Here is a 19,209-nt window from a genome sequence, read left to right as displayed (position 1 = left end):
AGTGATGAGGAAAGGTGGCTTGAGGGTGAAGTTGATGGTGTAGGTCAGGAGAACAACCCTCTCTGATACATGGCGACAAGGCTTTCCCAGCTGTGTCTACTCAGGTGATGTCATTCAAAATGGATAATGGTGGAAGAGCAGAGTAGCTGGCCCTATGCAGCACCAGTAACTGCTGAATGATTTGAAATACACCGCATTGCCAAAAATATTTGCTCATCCATCTCACATGCACATGAACTAGGGTGACATTAGATTATTAATCTAGTATTTACCATGATGTAGGCCCACTCTTTGCTGTTACAATAGCTTTAACTCCTCTACGGTAGGAAGTCTTCCCACAGGGTTTAGGACTGTACAGGCCAACTAATTCTTTCACACTAAAACTGCCAGATTTCATATTCATAAACAGATTAATCCTGAAACAGCATTTCCTCTTAGAACAAAACTAAGAATTCACACCTAAATTAAACAAACAAAAAGCTAAACCTCAAAATCGGCTCCGTAGTAGAAATTACATTTCAAAAAGAAAAACAAGTTTCCTACAAGTTTTCCATTTTTTTGATTTAACTCCGATCTTCAAACAAACCAAGGACACAAACTTGGGCCTAATTAGTGTAAAAGACCTTTATTATTGAATAAAGTCATTTTTCATCTTAGAGGTTTCTCCTTTACTGTGATTGGTCCAACAGCCATTTCCTGTTCCCACTTTGTACCTTCAACAGATAAACAGTGTGACATCAACCTTAATATTTGTATAGATTTTCATATTTGAACTGAGAAAAATATTTATTCGTGTAAATTTTATGTGAGTGAGTGTGTTGCTGCTTACCCTTTACAGTCAGGCTGCTCTTTGTGCCTGCCCTGCAGTCTGTGTCACAGCAGGAGCAGGCATGATGGATACCACTGGCCTCCCTCCACCTGTCATTCAAAAAGGTTTCTCTTACTTACTCCTCGTACTTGTTAGTTAGCTGAGTGCACCAAATACAATGAGTATACTATTATTATTTATATCTTTCTAATCAAGAAATTGGTACTAGTCCTAAAATACTACAGAGTTAAAATTAAAATCCTTTTAAGCAACTGAAGATGAAATTTGAGGATGGGAGTTTTGTAGTAACACTGCTAGTGTCTTACCCACTGGAGAATGAACAGGCTTTGTTGGTGGCATTGACATTTGCAGCAGCTTCCGTGGCCCTCAGGCTGCAGGTAATGTATATCTAACGAGACACATACAAAGAAGCAAAATCTACATTTCTGAGCAATGATGTGAAACCAGCATCTGCCTGGCAGGAAAGCTGTTGCATATCTTACCACACCACTGTTTCCGTGCTGGAACCTGAAGGCCTCCAACTCAAATTGTAGTTTGTCTTTGTGAGACTGAGGCAGGAAGTGAGAGCTGGATCCTGCCAGCTGACTGTCAAACATACACCTGTACACAACACAGAACTCTCATATTAAACTCACATTTAGAAGAGCAAGGCTAAAACATACAAGTAACAACATAAACATATTTTTGGGTTACAGAGTACAGTAAACTGACCCATTATTTCCCAAGAATGCGTATCGAGGGACAGTGTCCACGTTTGGGACCACAGTTGCCACACAGCTGTCTACAGTTACTCTGAGAGGGATGTGGTGAAACTGTTCAACTGAAGCTTCAAACTTCATCATGTCTCCCAGAAAAAACTGAGTACTTGAACGAGGGAACTGCCAGTTATCTGAAAGATACAGCACAAAAAGAAGAGAACGTACGCAATCAGAGGACCTGAAAAGTTACTGTAATATGTGAACAACAAAGAGACCCACCAGTCATTAATCTGAGGGAGAAGTAGAGACTTTCCTCTGATGCTTTGGTCTCACTGAAAGGAGCCCAATTTGGCTTCAGCACATCACTGCTCACATCATTCTTCCTAAAACACAAAACAAAACCCAACTGCAAACACCTGAAAAAGAAAAACTTTGACAGAGTCTGACTTCAGGGTCCAGCTTTATCAAAAAGACATCCTTTTGGTTGAGTTAGAAAAATAAAAAAGCCTGACCTCCGGTAGTGACACTCGATGCTGACGGAGACATCTATAGTTCGGACGATGGGACTGCCCCCCAGAGGGCTGGGCGTGTAGAGCAGTGTGAACACATAAATGAATGACTCCTCAGACATCTGAAGTATAGTTGTAAGAACATTTCAAGTTCCATTAATGTGAACTTTCACACAAACACTAGTATGAACACATATTCCTACTGATTGGTCTGCAGTTTGTCTTGACTAGTTCCTAAGTCAAACACAATTAAAACCCAAACACCACTATTGATTTATGCCAACATAATTATTTTATTGACTGAATACCAGAGATGGTGAAGAATCTAACAAAGAAACAGGAAAAGGAAATGTCAGACCTTGGTGAAAGTGCATATTAATTTGAACATTTAAGCCTCACCAGTAACTGACTGCCACAGCCATGAAGCTCTGACTCAAAGATTAGAATCTGAGCCTTAGGATCTTCCTCTGTAGCAGCACATCCTCCCAGTGTGACATCTGTAGTCTGAACCAGAACACCAGACCCCAACAGGTCTCTCTTGGCTTCCACTCTGATCGAGTTTTCCCCACAGATGACTTTGATGCTTTCAGGTGCCATTGGAGTTCTCAACTCAAAGTTTGGAGGGAAACGAGGTTCATCTTTAGTTGGTTCCGCTGGAAATCTCCAAGACAATGGTTCAAGGAAAGGTGGTTCCTTCTGTTGGACAGCTTACAAAGAAATATGGCTTCTCTCAGTTTGTTTTGTTCTTTTAGTGCTGAACAGTTGTGCAGTTCAACAACAGCCAGCCCAGTCTCAAAAAGGTTTTTTGTCTGCAAAACCCAAAGATAGCTTTAATAAACAAAACTTGCAAATATTTTAGTAGAGACTGTCCAAGGATTGTTTCCTTACCAGTGTAGCACCAATGAAAGTCATTTGGTATTAAGCCACAGTGAGCAGTAGTGAGAAAATTACAGCTTCTCACTACTAAACTGAGAAATTGTGTACGACACCATACACCATAACACCTATACTGTACTATGCATACAACACAATGAAATTCATAAGATTCATCAGAATTAGAAATGATGCAGTAAGCATAAATGTTATTGCTCTGATGATTGATTTGACATCATTTTAGATAAAATTAAGATTATATTTATTTGTAATATACAAAAATACATATTTAACTTCTAGAGAAATGAAAAATCATCACTTCGTGTGTTGTGTACCTGCTGGTCTCTGGACTTGCTGGTTTGCTCTGTGGTTTCCAAACCTGTTGGCTGCAGGATGGAGGATCTGGTTGGACTCCCGAGCTGCTGCTAAAGCACCACAAACGAGACAAAAAAAGATTCGGATCATTTTGTCAGGCATGTGTTTGCTGTGTTTCATCTGTTTGAAACAGGTTCACCTGTGCAAAAGGTGGCTTTGTAGAGCTGACTCTTGGCCCTGCCCACTATGTGATTGACCTGATGATTCTGCAGCTGAGTCATGTTTACCTGTTTGGAGACCAGATAAATAAGATCCCCAACTACACTGACTGAAATGCAGCCCCATAGAGTCCACACTGTTGATCCTCCTGACCTTCTTTATTTGTTTTGTCATCAATTTTCTTTTTAAACACATCAGCTTTTCATCACCACTGCTCACAACTGTAACGAAATGCTCCCAGGCAGGAAGGAGGCAGATCAAAGCCATGGCACCGGCACCACCTCCAGACTTGGATTAGCTTGGCTCAGTGCAGATCAACACCCCCAAACCCAGAAAGTATTATTTCTGAGACCTGTACTTATTGCCAGTCCAAATCCAAGTCCAAATCTGATGTTGTTCCCCTTTTCCTTTGGGTTCTGTGTGTATGTTTACTCAGTCATGTATTATTGCTGCTGGTTGGTATTTGAGTGAAATTAAGGTTGTCTTTTACAACGTTTTGTTCACCTGTGGTTGAACCAGCTTTACAACAATGAAGTCAGTATCATATACCGCAAATTCTGTTTACCTCTCTCAAAGGTAACCCTGGTTGCGCGGGTTTCTCCGCCTTCCTGTCAAAGTTTCACCTACCATTTCTGGTCATCAAGATGGTTTCTTAAGACTGAAGCAGCCATTGCACTTTTGGAAATAACCTCTGTTTCTGTGCAGACCTCTAAGCATTTTGGATACCCTCAAGTATGTGTGATAGCGAGTGTCTGCCCACTCTGGGAACCAGCAGCATTACAGACAGTGTTTTTTTTTTCTTGCCTTTTTGCCACATCCTGTCAATAAACCTGTGCTAACCTCTTTCAGAGTCCATCATTCTGAATGTTCATGCATATCTATCTACCAACACAAAAATAACACATTTAAAATATTTAGCAGTAATTTAAAATCATTTAATGCAATATTTTATAAACAATAAGGCTTTTTGGAAGCCCACAGATATACAGAACATTATAAAAATCCTATTTGAATCTATATGAATCAATGCTTATGAATGAATACTGCTTACAAAAATGTGTATGTCACAGATATTGACATACACATAATTAAATATTATGTGTATTTAATTATACTGATCATCCATGCTAATGTTTAGGCTGGCTCATCTTAAAATAAAGTCTAACAAGACAGACAGTTTGGTCTTAATTTGAATAATTTGCTATAGGACTCCATTCTACTACATCTACAGGACATGCTGGCCACCTGGTCTTGTTGACAGGGCATCAAAAAAGAAAAAAGAGGAACAGAACAGTCTGATTAAACACTAAGTTGTCCAACTATTTGAATTATTAAAGAGTTTCCAGTTTAGGGAGCAAAAAAAATCTTTACAGGTAAAGAAACATTTTTGCATTGTCTTCATAGTGTATTATACAATCACTCAGCTTTTTTATATGCTAAATAAAACTGCTGCATCACAGAGGTTCAGTTGTTACTTTGAGAAAAGAGAGAAATCACAGAGAGAAAGCACACTCTCTTGCTCTACTTTTAGTAAAGGGCAAAAAAGACATGTTTCAGCAATAAGCTGTCATCAGTTGCTTCTCGTTACAGTTGTTATTTCATCATTGAGAAATAGAATAGAATAGAATAGAATTCAACTTTATTGTTATTGCACATGTCACAGGTACAAGGCAACGAAATGCAGTTTGCATCCATCCAGAAGTGCTTTAGCCATGATATAGATATATTACAAATGAGTTCAGACCCAGCTCTGTGCGCACGTAGTATAAATATATTTAACGTAAGAAACAACATCTGTTCTATTTTTGCCATATCAAAATGAATAATACACATTTTTATATATATATATATATATATATATATATAATTTATTTAATATATTAAAAATTAGACAGAAAATGTTCGATATGACTCTGTTTGTGTGTCAAAGACGAATTAATTGCTAGAGTCCATCCTCGTAAAACTGTTTATGAGTCGCTGCTGTACCTCTGTGTTCTGCATAGAAATAATTAGTCCAGCCAAGGTCACAGTAACACCCAGGCCAAAACAAATGCTGAAACACATTCATGCACAAGGACAAAAACACAATGAGCTCTGTTCTTTTTGTAACTGAGAACCTTGAGAGACAGAGGGGAGACTACAGTGAGAGGACCAGAAACCAGAACCAGATCTCAGCTATCGAGTATAAACCTGTGGCAGCTCGTCAGGGGTATCACAGCTGATCACACTCACATTCAGAATTATCCAAAGTCAAACCCAGGACCTCCAGGCTATGACGTGAAAGTGCTGCACATAGTGATGTAATGGAAATATCTCAGGAATGGAAAAAAGGAAATATTTGGAACTCTCTTCATACACGGTGGAGCAATGTCAATGCGGTGCCTATGTGCTAATAATGCATGTGTGTGTAAAAGAAGAGAAACTGACAGGCTTTGTGGTGCCGGCCTCGAATGACCATTCAAGGAGTGGCATTGTTGTTTTATTTTTTAGCTCTGGAGAACACCCTCACCACCCACCACCACCCCTCTCTCCCTCTCCCTCTCATGTATAAACAGTAGCAGTCTCCTGGGGCTGTTAGCAGCTCACCTTCACTGATATTAATGAGCTCTTTCTGCTCATTTCCCTTATTTATTAACTGCTGATAGCCAGAGGAAAGGTAGGTGTGTGTGTCTCTGTCTCTGTGTGTGTGTGTTTGTGTGTGTAGTGTTGTTTGAGTTTAATGTTAAATGTTATTTTTTTGCACATGTGGCTGTTTTTTTAATGTTTTTCAAAAAGGAGCAGTTTGTTAATGATGATGTCAGTGAGTGTTAGGAATGACCTTAATGGAGGAGAATGTTTTTTTTTTCTTTTTTTTTTCTTTTAGAAAATAAAAAAGCTTTAATGGGGCACAGTCACTCACAGCCAAAGGGACAAACAGGGACCACATCCTCATTTTAGTTTTGACACCACTTCTAGTAGATAATGGCTTGAGCATGAATCAAGGCTGCAGTTTGGGAACGGCTTCAGGCAGATCCCCAAAGAAGTCATGCACTGGAACCAGTGATGACTGTATGTTACAAAGGTCAAAGATTGTTGCAAATATGTAACTGGTAGGCAAGCTTGGGACTGGGAGTTAAGGGAAGGTGCCAGCAAAAAGGAATGCCAGGAGAAGAAATCAGAAGAAATTCTGGATAATGAGAGAGCTTGATAGAAGAGTGAGGGGAACCTGAATCAGGTAGCGACGTGGCTGGACACTGAACAGAGGCTCTGATAGTGAAGCTTGCTGGGATCTTTGAGGCCGGAATGGCCCAGCAGCTCATAAAGGCTTAAGGGTGAGTTGTTGTTTGGCTGGTTAGTTTACATTATTTGAGTAAAGTAGCGATGAATACTGTACAGATTTTGTAAATGAACAAAGGTGACGGTAAGCAGTTTTGGACACACAATGTGATTTTGGCCATGAAAGCCTGACGGTTCCGTCCATCCCGCAAACTCTCAGCTTTAGTTCTTTCCATATATTTTCAATTGGATTCAGGTCAGGTGATTGGCTGAGCCATCTTTTTTTTTTTCTTTTTCGAAAGCCAATTGAGAGTTTCCTTGTGTGTTTGCGATCATTGTCTTGGTGAAAACATCCACCTCCGTTTCATCTTCATCATCCTGGAAGATGGCAGGATGTCTCGGTACATGTTCACATTTATCCTTCCCTCAGTCATATGAAGCGTGTCAGCGCCATTGGTTGAAAAACAGCCCCACACCATGATGTTCCCACCTCCAAACTTCACTGTTGGTGTGGTGTTGTTGGGGTAATATGCATATGTTTAGCACCAATAAGGCTGTGACCATCTTGAAAGGGCCTACTGGTTTTTACCAATCATGAGCTGGTTCTTGTGTGACACGTTGGGAATTACACACCTTTTTACAGGCCTTCAGTTGGACTGAACCGGCTGATATTAATTTGCACTAAGTGGCAGGCTTGCTCTCTAATTACTGATAGATTTCAGCTGTTGTCATGACTTTTTGCACCTCTCTATCCCTGTGTCATTTCTCATTATTACACAATTTGTTGGTTTGATTTTGCTGGTTTGATTGCAAAGAAATGATTTGATTTCTTTGCATTTGTGGATTGGATGGGCTGTTAGGAATATCTGGGGTTAGTTAGATTTGGAGACGGGGTTATTTAAATAATGCTGTAGATAGATTTCATGCCAGTAGCACCTTTAGAAATATATTTACCTAGAAAGTTGATGACGTGTTCAACACTGTTTTTACACGGTGTGTGTGTGTGTGTGTGTGTGTGTGTGTGTGTGTGTGTGTGTGTGTGCGTACACACTTTCTGCTGTGTGTTTGTGCTTTGTCAGTGTATGTCCACCACGTTTTAGGGAGGTGGCGGACACACTTGCTTGGACAGATTGGGTTTGAGGTCATCAGAAGACAAGCGAGTGCTGTTGTAGAATCTGCTGAGCAGCACATTTCTTGTTTGACCTTTGACCTTGGGTGTCCGTTCCAGTCACCTTGCTGCACTCTGTCTTCTGTCTCTGTTGTGTGACTCCTGCAGTTACAAAGAATCAGAAATAAACCAGTCGCCACTTGTTTTATGGGGAGAAAAACAAAATTAAAACAGACCAACAGATGTTTCCACTATTAATCTGTATCATCCAAAATAAACTGCAGCACATTTTTGTATATGAAATCTAGAAAGGTCACAATATACAGAGAAGCTGATGAAAAGTAAACACTTGATTCTTTCTGAAATTTTAACTATCAATAAAATGATCTGCTTATTTCATGGAAATACTTGGCACAAAGAATTTGTCACATCCTCAGTTCAGTACAATTAGAATTATATTGACTGAGGTTGATTTGGTGCCAACAACTAAATCTTTGCTCAGGAACTCATCTTTCCTACACCTTTTACTATAACCTGGTTTCAGTTTGCCTCTGAAGTGTGTGTTTTATTTCCCGTCCTACCCTCATCCCACATGGCTTAGACAATGTCCCACACTTTGATTGGTTCTTGTTTGCAAAACTAAGGACAGTCTCACAAGAAACTTGGCTAAAAATGTGCTGGTCTGTGCATCCATATTGAAACCTAAAGATGATGCAGAGAGCATCTGAGATAACAGCTGGGTTTATTTATGGAATTAAAATTTTGCAATGTATCAAAGTGTGCTTTGAGGTAATTTGGGAAAATCTGACCGCAAGTTGTTGAACCAAAAGTGGACTTTTTAAAAAAATGACAAGATAATCACACTACCAACCAAGAACTGCTTAAGACAAATGAGTTTAATGAAAGTCTAGAATTTAATGCCAATGAAATGTTGTGCAGGAATTAGATCAAAGAAAACTTTTGAACATCATACAACTAAAGGAATTTTACATTGAAGACTGGCAAAACATTTAAGCAAATTGAGGTCAGATACTATTGAGCAGTAACAAACTGTACAGAACTTCTGAGTTCAGGGTTATACTGTAATAAAACAGTACATCTATTGACATGTTTAACAAATGATTGAAGAAGTGGTTTCAAGTGTATCACCTTTAACTGTAGGCACTGTGGGAAGATGATAAAACTAAAGCAATCAATATTTTTCTTACTTATTGAGATAACTGAATTTTAAAATGAAACTTAATTTGTTGTGTAAGAAAGAGGGCTTCCTTACTAGTATGATGGTAACTTGTACAGCACCTCAGGAACACCTTTAACCAGCTGCACACAAGAAGTTTACTATTTGAGTATTTTAATAATTAGCAGGTAGCTTTTTGTTCCAGGTCCTGCACATGGAATTGCTTTTGTTTTTGCTTTTGTGTTTCACTGTTCTTTGAAAACTTCAAGTAAACTTTGAACGTGATAGAGTTTGAGTGAGATCAGTGGGTAGATAAAAATGTATTCTAAAATCGGATCCTATGCTGGTCTGTAGGTGAATCTGTTAACTGCAATGAGATCATTTTACCAGCAGTGATGCATGCACCTACTGTTTGTCTATCCCGACAACACACACAGTGAGCTTCAGATCAGTGTGATGTTCAAAAGAAAGCCTTGTTACATGTTGCCTGGTGAGTCGTTCACTGAGCATCTACGGTATATAACTCCCTTCAAAGTGAAACCAGAAACCCCACGAGTTCCTTTGCCAAAACTTTTGCTGTCAGAGAGAAAGACGTACATGTAACTAAAAGCTTTCTAACATCATAATCTCGCTGTCAGATCCTTTCTCCACCAGCACTGCAGAGGGTGGAGCAGAGCGCATACAGGTCTAACATCAGTGGCACAAACTGGAGAGCAGCTCAGGGCAAGCAGATGGACATAGGAAGTCCAGGAGGTGCCCAAGAAGAATAAGAGTGTGATGTTTATCTTCTCATAGCCCTCAGCTCAGCATTATTATTTTCTAGAACAGATGATAACGTCGAGGGGAGAAAGTAAAGCAATTCAATGTTTAAAGGACAGAAAATGTTTAACCATAAAATAAATAATTGAATAAAATATAATTTTAGAGGTAATTTATGTTATAATATTAAATGTGTTAATTAACAAGACGATATTAATCCTGTTTATTATTGCAGAAACAACAGTATGAAAAAATGTAATAAAGGTATCTGTACTTATCTGTGCTTGAGTATTTATTTTTCTGACAACTTTTCCCTTTTTCCTCCCTACATTTTAACACAAATATCTATACTTTCTACTCCTTTTATACATTTTCAAAAGAGTCTTGTTGCTTTATGTTCAGCTGTATCATTTATAGCATTTATCCTCAGGGGTTAAAGTGGGTGAGTGCAGGTGTCCTTATGTTGTAGTCAGCATCTAGCTAGTGCTACAGAAGAAGAAGGTTTCAACATTTCTAGCTCAAAAACCATCAGCAAACACATAGACTGTCTGTGAGCAGTGTTATTGGCTAAAATAAGAGAGGTTAGGTTTAATGGTAAGGACTGCTTAGTGACACTAAGCTAAACTGCAGACTTAAAGATATATAATAATAAATAATGTCCTTTTTAATCACATAATGGACTTGTATATTATATATTGTGAATCTATACTAACTATATACTAACTTTGTGTTATTCAAATGTTCCATGAAAATACTGGGTAGTTTTGTGCAGGATAAAGAGGTTAGCTTGCATTAATGTGGTGAATTCACAGTAAAGCACTGTGCTGGACTGGAACACAGTGGCTGTGGTGGCCATTGTTGGGTTACATTGTGCAGTAGTGTAGCAGAGATTAATTTACATTTAAGATGATGGCGCTTAGATTCATTCACTGAACTCAGTTCACAATCCACAAAGTGCAACAGGTCAGCTGATCACAGCCTGTACACTAAGAAAACTTGGTGTGGAGGCTGTAGCTCATTAGAAATGATTGTGAACCGTTAGTATTTTCCCCATGCTAAGCCACAGCAGATCATACTGCTGTATCTCACTTTCACCCCTGACAGACAATATTTTTCTTTATTCTCTTACTGCTTGTGTCTGAAAAAACGGATTCTGGCTGAGTACATTCATTAGAATTAGATTTTAGTTTGGAATACCATTTATATTCTTGTGTACTAGGTTCAAGGTTCAAGGTTCTTTATTATTTGTCACATGCATAGTTATACAAGTATAACACACAGTGAAATGTAGCCTGACACGCTCCTCGACATATGCAAAAATTGGGGGGGGGGGTGTAGAGGAAGAACATTATATATAGTATATACACTGGGTGAATGTGCAGTAGTAGCAGCAAGCAGGTGAATTCTGTACATTAATATGAATAGACATCTGACTATTTTACAGGATAGACAATATAAACATATTTAAAATTAAAGGAATTGAAATGTACATTGTGCCTTGGTTTAGTGTCTGGAAGAGTCCTGTCTCAGTCAATTATAGATGATGTGAGAGGGCGGGTGTGTGTGTTTAGGGCACGGATGGCTTGGGGATAGAAGCTCCTCTTGAGTCTCTCTGTCCTTGCCCGGAAGATGCGGAACCTTCTACCAGATTGCAGAAGTTGGAACAGTTTGTTGCCTGGATGGGACGGGTCCTTCAGTATCTGCGCTGCTCTAGTCCGGCATCTCCTGGTGTAGGTGTCCTGAAGCGGGGGGAGAGCAATCCTGCAGCAGCGTTCTGCTGTACGGATCACTCTCTGGAGAGCTTTTTGGTCCTTCACACAGCTGTTCCCAAACCACGATGTCATGTTCTGTGTGAGGATGCTCTCCACAGCGCCTGTGTAGAAAATCCTGAGGATCTTTTAGGATGTTAGGATACTAATGTTAGGATACTAACATTATTTTTGTATTATATTAATATGGCAGAAATTCCAGTCACCTGTGCATAAAATAGATGGTAGAATTGTCCTTGAAGAAGCTACTTTTTAGTTCGAGTACATTGCAGCATGTACTTTTTCACTTTTACTTGAATAAAGAAGTTGAATCAGTACTCCAACTTTCAATTGAGTGTTTTTTAATACAAGTGTCTGTACTTCTACTTAAATACAGAATGTATGGAGTGGAGCGGACAGCAGACACGCTCGCTCTGCTCTATCATAAAACCAGCTTGAGACAAGGAAGAGCCTGCAGACAGAACGCAGCTCTTCCCCTGTCTCTGCCTTTTCTGTATAAAACAGGTTAGTAGCGTGCTAACTAATTGCAATGCACATAAAAGGCCTAAAACCTTTTCTTGTGTGTTAGTCTGATGGACTGAACAAGAACTTTCCTGCCAGTTGTAGTGAGAGTTGTTTTCCACTTGCAGTACTGCGTATGTTTTATTTTGTGGCAAATGTAGCTCCTGGACACACCTTTAATCCTGAAGTCACTAAAAGTTTTATAAGTGCGTGACTGCGTCCCGGTTAGCTCGCCGTGATCGTATAGTGGTTAGTACTCTGCGTTGTGGCCGCAGCAACCCCGGTTCGAATCCGGGTCACGGCAGAGAGGTGCACCGTCATTGGGACATTTCATTTTACTGAATTTCTCGGAGAAACAAACCCAAGGGATTAATATAGTTCTATTTATCTATCTATCTGATTAACATGAGTTCTACGTAACCTAGATCTCACTCAGTATGCTTCTACATGTAAACAGAGTCTCGTATATTTGGAATTTTGGGAGATTGTGGAATATATTTCTTTATTATTTCCTGTTGTGATGTATTGTTGCACGTGTTACGATATAAAGAAAGGTTACAACGGTAATGCTTAGCAGGTTAATCGCAGTGTTAACGCTACTGCACAGACACATTTTTGAAGCTAGACAGCAGCAGAATTTAGTTACAGATTTGTTATAAATAAGAGGACCTATAAGGGATTTTTATTTTGTAGACTTATACATAAAAAACACAAGGCAACCAAGGGGATTTAAAATGTGAACCTTACTGAATGTGATCCTTTTGTTAGAAGAGGAATGTGTGGAGAAAAGATGAACGCATGTGTAAATGAACAGAAACCAAAGATGTAAACTTCTGTGTAGTAAACAGGCGAGGGAGAGCCTGCAGTCGAGCGCAACTCACGTCCTCTGTCTCTGCTTTTTATTGGAGCAAAATAGTCATTAGAGCCACTACTGAATCCCAGCTGCAATATTTAATGCAGCCACAGATGTTAGGCAGTGTTCTGCTGACTAACATGCAGCAGAACACTGCAGTATGTGTTCTGCGCCCGTTCCACCTGTCGGTCTGCAGGCACATCGCTATATATTTAGTTAATTCATGTTTTTCATTTAATTTTGCTGTTTTTTTTTTTTGGGGGGGGGGGGGGGGGGGGGGGGTTAACAATCACTCTCCATTTATACCATTTTAATCATGATGCGTATCTTTGAATAGCACGGCAAAGTGTAAATAGGGGAAATTACACAAAATACACTCAAATGAAGCATTCGTTCACTTTTGAAAATTTTAATATACTGTATCATTAGTGACACAGTGCGCACGGTTTTTCCTATTTTTTTTTAAAAAAAGTAATTGACTGTACATACACCACATATTTTACTAGGTTTCAGTGATACACTCATGATTTTTGCATGGTCATATCAACATTAGATCTTTTATTGTGAGTCATCAGAACTTCTGAGTGAAACATGGAGTATCCCTCTGTAACCATGGTTATTCACTGTCAGGCTTGACATTACTCTGAGCAGCATACTTGATTTTATGAATCAACATTTGTGGGTTTGTGGTTATACTCACTCTCTCCCTTGTAGAATAACTTTGTTACAAGTAATACATTTGTTTTGCGATTAGGCTGACATGAGAAAACCGATGTGATGGAGTGTGAGAAGTGTGTCAGAGAAAGCAGCCCTAACTTCTAACAACTTAAAGTCAGTGTGGAAAAATAAAACAGTTACTTGTGTGGGACTGTAGCCTATAGGTTTATATTATTAACTGATAATTATAAGACAGGTAATGCAACAAGTATTATAGTGAATTAGTTTCTCCTGGGAGTAATTCATTAACATACTGCATTATTTTAAGAAAAGTATTCTGTGTAATATGTGCAATACATTATTTTTTGAGTAATGACCCAACACTGATCACAACAAAGAGGGGAAATACCTCCAACAGGCACAAACATTCCTAACACAGAGAGCTTGACCCTCTGCTCGGCCTCACCACCTCTAACAAGGTCTTTCTTTCACAAACACCACTCAAGATGGGTAGTTTTGTTTCCCCTGCGTCTAAATACCCAATGTTTTTTCTAAAAAGTTCACCAGGGCAACTTGAAAGTATGTGAAATTATGTGTACATGGCTGGTGTCTGCTCCTCTAAAGTGACAAAAAGAAAAAAAAAAGAAAAAAAAAAAAGAAGCTTTTTCTGAACCAAAGTCTTCATTTGAGGCTCTTAATAAATTTCAGTTTTGTTTTCTGTGAATCTTCTGGACCTGAACTCAGACCTGCATCTCTGATCTTCTTGGCGTCTTCACTATCAGCTACGACAATGTGGAAGAGCTGATCCTGTTCTGCTAAGTTTAGCCCAGGTGGAAATGCTGCTGTGGGTGGAGTAGGCCAGCTCGTCAGTGAAGAGCTATATGTTCACTGGAGCCTGTATCTCTTCCTGCATTTATAGTTAGCTCTGTCTGTACAAACGTTTGTATCTGAATAAATCTTGCTCCTTCTTCCTAAATCAGACTGCTATAACCTCTATTACTGTACAGAGTGTGCTACTTGACTGCAAACATTTAGTTCTGTTTTAAGCTGGCATTTTGATGAAGTGGTCCAAAGATAAAATTGTTAGTTATTCACATACAGAACTGTATATGAATGACCTAGAGTAACTAGAGTTTGAATTTCTGTGTTTGTATTGCCGTGAAACTTTGACTTATGCTAGTAATTCTTAAACTTCCAGTGATTTATCCCACAGGCTGAACTCTCCTCCCTGAGTCTCTGAATCCAATGAAATGAAAATGAACATTCAGTTATATAATGAAACATGCTGTAATTGAGGGGTTAGCTCATTATGCCACATTAGTCTGATATAAATAGTGAGCTATTAGGCTTAATTTATTAGCCAGCTTCATTTTATTAAAGAGCTTGGGGCCACGTATGCTGTGGCTCCTCATTTACAAAACTGCTGCTTAAAATCTGATGGGGACACCTGTGTGTTAGAAATTCTGACCATTGGTAATTTATCTTCACTGGTTGTGGACAATGGAAGCTACTGTGGTATCGGTTATATTTAAATTGCTTTTATCTTCAGTCTAGATTCAATTAAAATATATATAATTAAATGAAAACATGTTCATACAGTACTAAAGTTTGATACCACTCTAACACTTAAATCTCTTTAATGCAGAACTTTGTAGAAACCCATTTGGCAGCAGACATCTCTAATTTTTCTTTGTGAAGTCTGTGTACACCAGGTCATTGTTATATTGACAAGTTAACCATTGCTCCAGTTTCCTAATTAAAGCAAATAGGACTCACTGGGTATTAATCTGGAGCCACACAAACTTTTGTGAAATATAATAGGAGTCAGGTTTTCAAGACACTGTCTAATGCTTTATTTTGCTTTTTTTTTTAAAAAAAAGAGCAAATTAAGACATGCTGTACAGAATTTGTATAATCTTACCTTTTTATCTTATAATTTTTGTTTTCCCCCCTTTTCACTACAGACATTAAATAAGATAGAGAATCTGTATCATCAGTGAAGACGTTAATAAAATAATACTGTTATAAAACAGCTTATAATTTTTTCAAAATCCTTTAAAATTTTCTGTAGTTTCTCATCAGACATTACTTTTGGGCGTTGAAAAGTGCCTGACAGCAGGCAGACAGCATTTTATCTCTGATGTCCACACTTTCATTTCTCCAGAGCATTGCTTTCTTCTGTTTCCACTGGTCCTGTCTGATCGGGAAGGCTCATCAGTCATCAGAACGACTTGGCTTTACTTGGGTCAGAACAATAATATCCCTGCCAAGCGTGATGGACAGCTGAGGCGAGGTTGCGAACAGCGGCATGGTGTCAGGACACCGACTGAAGGTAGAGAGAAGACAAATGTTGACGTTTCCATCAGAAATCTGCTCAAGGTGATGTTTGGGGTGGCTGCACCCTCCACCTGCAATAAAACATCCTCCAAACATTTCTTCAAGGCCTCGGCTGTGATTGCACTGCAGTGTTGCTCACTGAAAAAGCAGTCTCAAGAAACACTTCAGGTTCATCCACACAGGGGTTTATTGGATCAGAGAGGCTTTTTTGTCCATTTAAAAATTTTTCTTCACACTCGAAGTGTGACAGCTGGAGTGGGTTGTTGGGAGTAAACTCATAGAAAGCATGTTGCTGCTTTCAATTCCCTCATGACATGACAGGATTTCATCATTGTAAGATGTGGTTGTGCCCTGCAGTGCTAAAAAGTCAAATTAATTTTGTTCCTAGAAAGGCGGCGACGACTATATTGGTTTTAGCCTGGACTTTTCCGCAAATACTTTTTGACTGCTTGATAGTTCCCAACTATATACCCAGATTTGAAATGAATCAATTGGTGCCACCCCCAACCTTTTTAAACAAATGTGCACAAAGCCAGATTGTGAACGACTGAGTTGATTTCCCAAGGTGATCCCTTGCTGTTCAGCCACTTAACATGACTCCAGTGGTTAGATCTACTGAAGCCCGGTATCGAAAACATGCTGGGAATTTGTGTCATAGTCCACTCGCGTAAAGCCCCACTGTATAAACCGGCATTTGTTTGAACAGTTAGATGAGGATCCTGGAGATGTTGCTGCATTTTACAGGCTGCAGTATCTCTAACCATCTGTCAGAGTTCATTATTTAAACCGACATTTGTCATGGTGCTCCTGTGTGATCGTTGATATGCATCGTGTGTTCAGAGACTTCAAACATGCACACTTACACAAAACCTGCAAATACCAATTGCTGAGATGAACAAATTAAGAAGACAGGAGGTGTGCGCCGTATTTGACAGTGATGTTTATACAGTTCAAACTTTAATAAACTCTGAATCAGAAATAGTTTGTGCGTAAACTCAGTCATCAGTGAAGTGATTATAATTCAGATCACTGGTTGATTTTTTTATTTTCTCAGTAAGGCGTGGTGTACTGTAGAGAGCCAAGAGAGTAGCTTCAGATGCTTTTCTATTGAACAGCACGCTGATCTGAAACTCACCGTGTGTGTTGTCGGGTTAGACAAACAGGGAGTGTGTGCATCACTGCTGGGGAAATGATCTCATTGCAGTTAACAGACTCACTTACAGACCATCATAGGATCAGATTTTAGAATAAATTTTCATCTACCCACTGATCTCACTCAAACTCTATCGTGTTCAAAGTTTACTTGAACTTTTTAAAAAACACTGAAACACAAAAGCAGAAAAAAAATGAATTAAGATTTTATATAACACCGACTTAATAGCAATAACTACAAAAGACAGCCTGGAGAGATTCTGTTAAAACTCTTGCCTAAACCCTGTCAAATGTGACTTGCGTTCTGATTTGATGTTTGGTTTTCATCATTGTTATCACTATTAGTCATTTAAGCTTCTTTCTTTATATTTCTAGTGCTCTAGTTCTTTGTTATGGGATTTCTAGTTCTTAGGTTTTCCATGTGTCCCTTTTAGTTCAGTGTCAAGTCTGCGTTTTTGTGAATTGTCTCTTGTTTTCTGTTTTATTTTGATAGTCCCAGTTCTACGTTAGTGTTTCTAGTCCCGTTATGTCCGATTAATCCCAGCCATGTCTCCCTCCTGTTTCCCATTCCCTGATTGCCCTGTGTGTATTTAAGCCCTGTGTTTTCTTGTGTGCTGGTTCATCTGTATTTTTCCTTGCGTCATTTCCCTGCCTCTCTTGTTCAGTTCTGTGTTTTGTTAGTTTTTCCCATTTAGGTTTTGCTTAGTTTCCTTCCACACCTTCCCTGTTTCTGTTTGTATCACCACCTTATGAGTAAACTCACTTGCATCTCAGGTGCCTGCACCTTGGGTCCTAAAACCTCCACCTCCACACGTCTGCTGTGGCAGACATGACACTAATATTGGCGAAATATTAACCCCGTTGAATATCCACTGTCTTCTTGTTTTATTTTGTTCAGCTTTCCTTTTTTCACTGCCTTAAGACATTGTAAAGCTAAGGCTTTCAGCACATTTGAGTAAAATAACAGCTGAGTGTTGTCCAAGATTTTGCTCCTTCTTTACATTCAGATTTTCTGGGAGAACTCATGAAACACATGGTGAGAAAATCTTGTGATTCTATAGTTATTCATATCAATCAGCTCCGTCCTTCACATTGTGACATTTTGATTGGATCCCGCAAGCATCTGTGGTAATAAATGATCTCCAGTAGCTGCGTCACATCGTCTTCACTAGTCAAACCATCAGCTCTCTCACTCTCTGTGAACAGGGCCGAATCACAACAGTAGCTGCCTCAAGGCTGATTCATAGATGGAGAGACGACCCAAAAATGCACATCTTAATCCACACACCAAAAGTCTCCCACATCAAGACTTACTTATATGAGGTCTCATATGTGAGGCTCTTCTTCAGATCTTTTCATGTCCGCTCTAGATCTGCTTTTCTTTTTTAACATCAGTTACAGGAATATCTTACAAACACAGAAAATTCAAACATCAGAAAAAAACTGCAACTGATCCTTATTACTGGAAAGAATAGGTACAAATATCACGTGTATTTTACTTTAGAAGAAAATGGATTTTAAGTGTGCATTGCCTGGATATACACCTGAAAACAACTGAAGCATATGCATTTTGTCAGACACTAACAGTGGATCAAAGACAACCAGTTTATAGTTTTATAGCTTGCTGTTGAACATCTTATATGGATTATTACATTGTGGTGAGTTTTACTACCTGCTGGGACAAACAGTTGCTGCAGGATGAATCCATAAATCCCTGAACAACAGTCGTATTAATTCAGCCCTCCATAAAAGTGACATGTTTGCTGCCGCTAACTTGATGATGTGCCATAAATATCTTCTGCCACCGAGGCTGATCGCTTCATCCGCCACTGATGGAGGTTGAGCAGCGCACACATCCTGCACACATTAACAAAATCCATTCATATGGAAAAACACAGTGTTGTTATTTGTTTCCCTGATTTACCAGTAATAAATGATTTTTTTTAACCGAGTGTCTTTTATTTTTGAAAAAAATAATTTTAATTATTAAAACTTGTTCTTAAGTAGAGCATGAAGCATTTTTAAATCCCAGCTGATTCAGTGTTGTATCACTCTGCCTCAGTTTTACCTGGAACTGTCATTAGTATCATTTTAATAAATGAACACATTAACGTCCAGAGATCATTTGGTTTGAACCCTTATCATGGATTATGGGCCTAAGTAGAAATGAACATATTCTGAATATGATGAGAAAAGAT

At 38.9% G+C, this 19,209-nt stretch overlaps 1 protein-coding gene across 1 annotated transcript; it reads right to left on the bottom strand.

Annotated features, from left to right (window-relative positions):
• Positions 1–623: 623 nt before the first annotated feature.
• Positions 624–3,710, bottom strand: LOC309711782 (zona pellucida sperm-binding protein 3-like; the record flags this gene model as incomplete). The annotated part of the gene is made up of 11 exons (XM_082542238.1): positions 624–713; positions 830–918; positions 1,135–1,217; positions 1,312–1,429; positions 1,541–1,718; positions 1,807–1,910; positions 2,040–2,158; positions 2,436–2,743; positions 3,245–3,334; positions 3,424–3,511; positions 3,597–3,710. 11 exons carry the CDS (start codon positions 3,708–3,710, stop codon positions 649–651), a joined length of 1,356 nt encoding a protein of 451 aa, XP_082398364.1. The 3' UTR covers positions 624–648.
• Positions 3,711–19,209: the final 15,499 nt, after the last annotated feature.

The sequence above is a fragment of the Aulonocara stuartgranti genome (genome assembly GCF_965226115.1).
Source record: "Aulonocara stuartgranti genome assembly, chromosome: 7".
Lineage (NCBI taxonomy): Eukaryota > Metazoa > Chordata > Actinopteri > Cichliformes > Cichlidae > Aulonocara > Aulonocara stuartgranti.
Note: the sequence above shows the minus strand (reverse complement) of the source record. Positions and strands in the feature narration are given on the sequence as shown.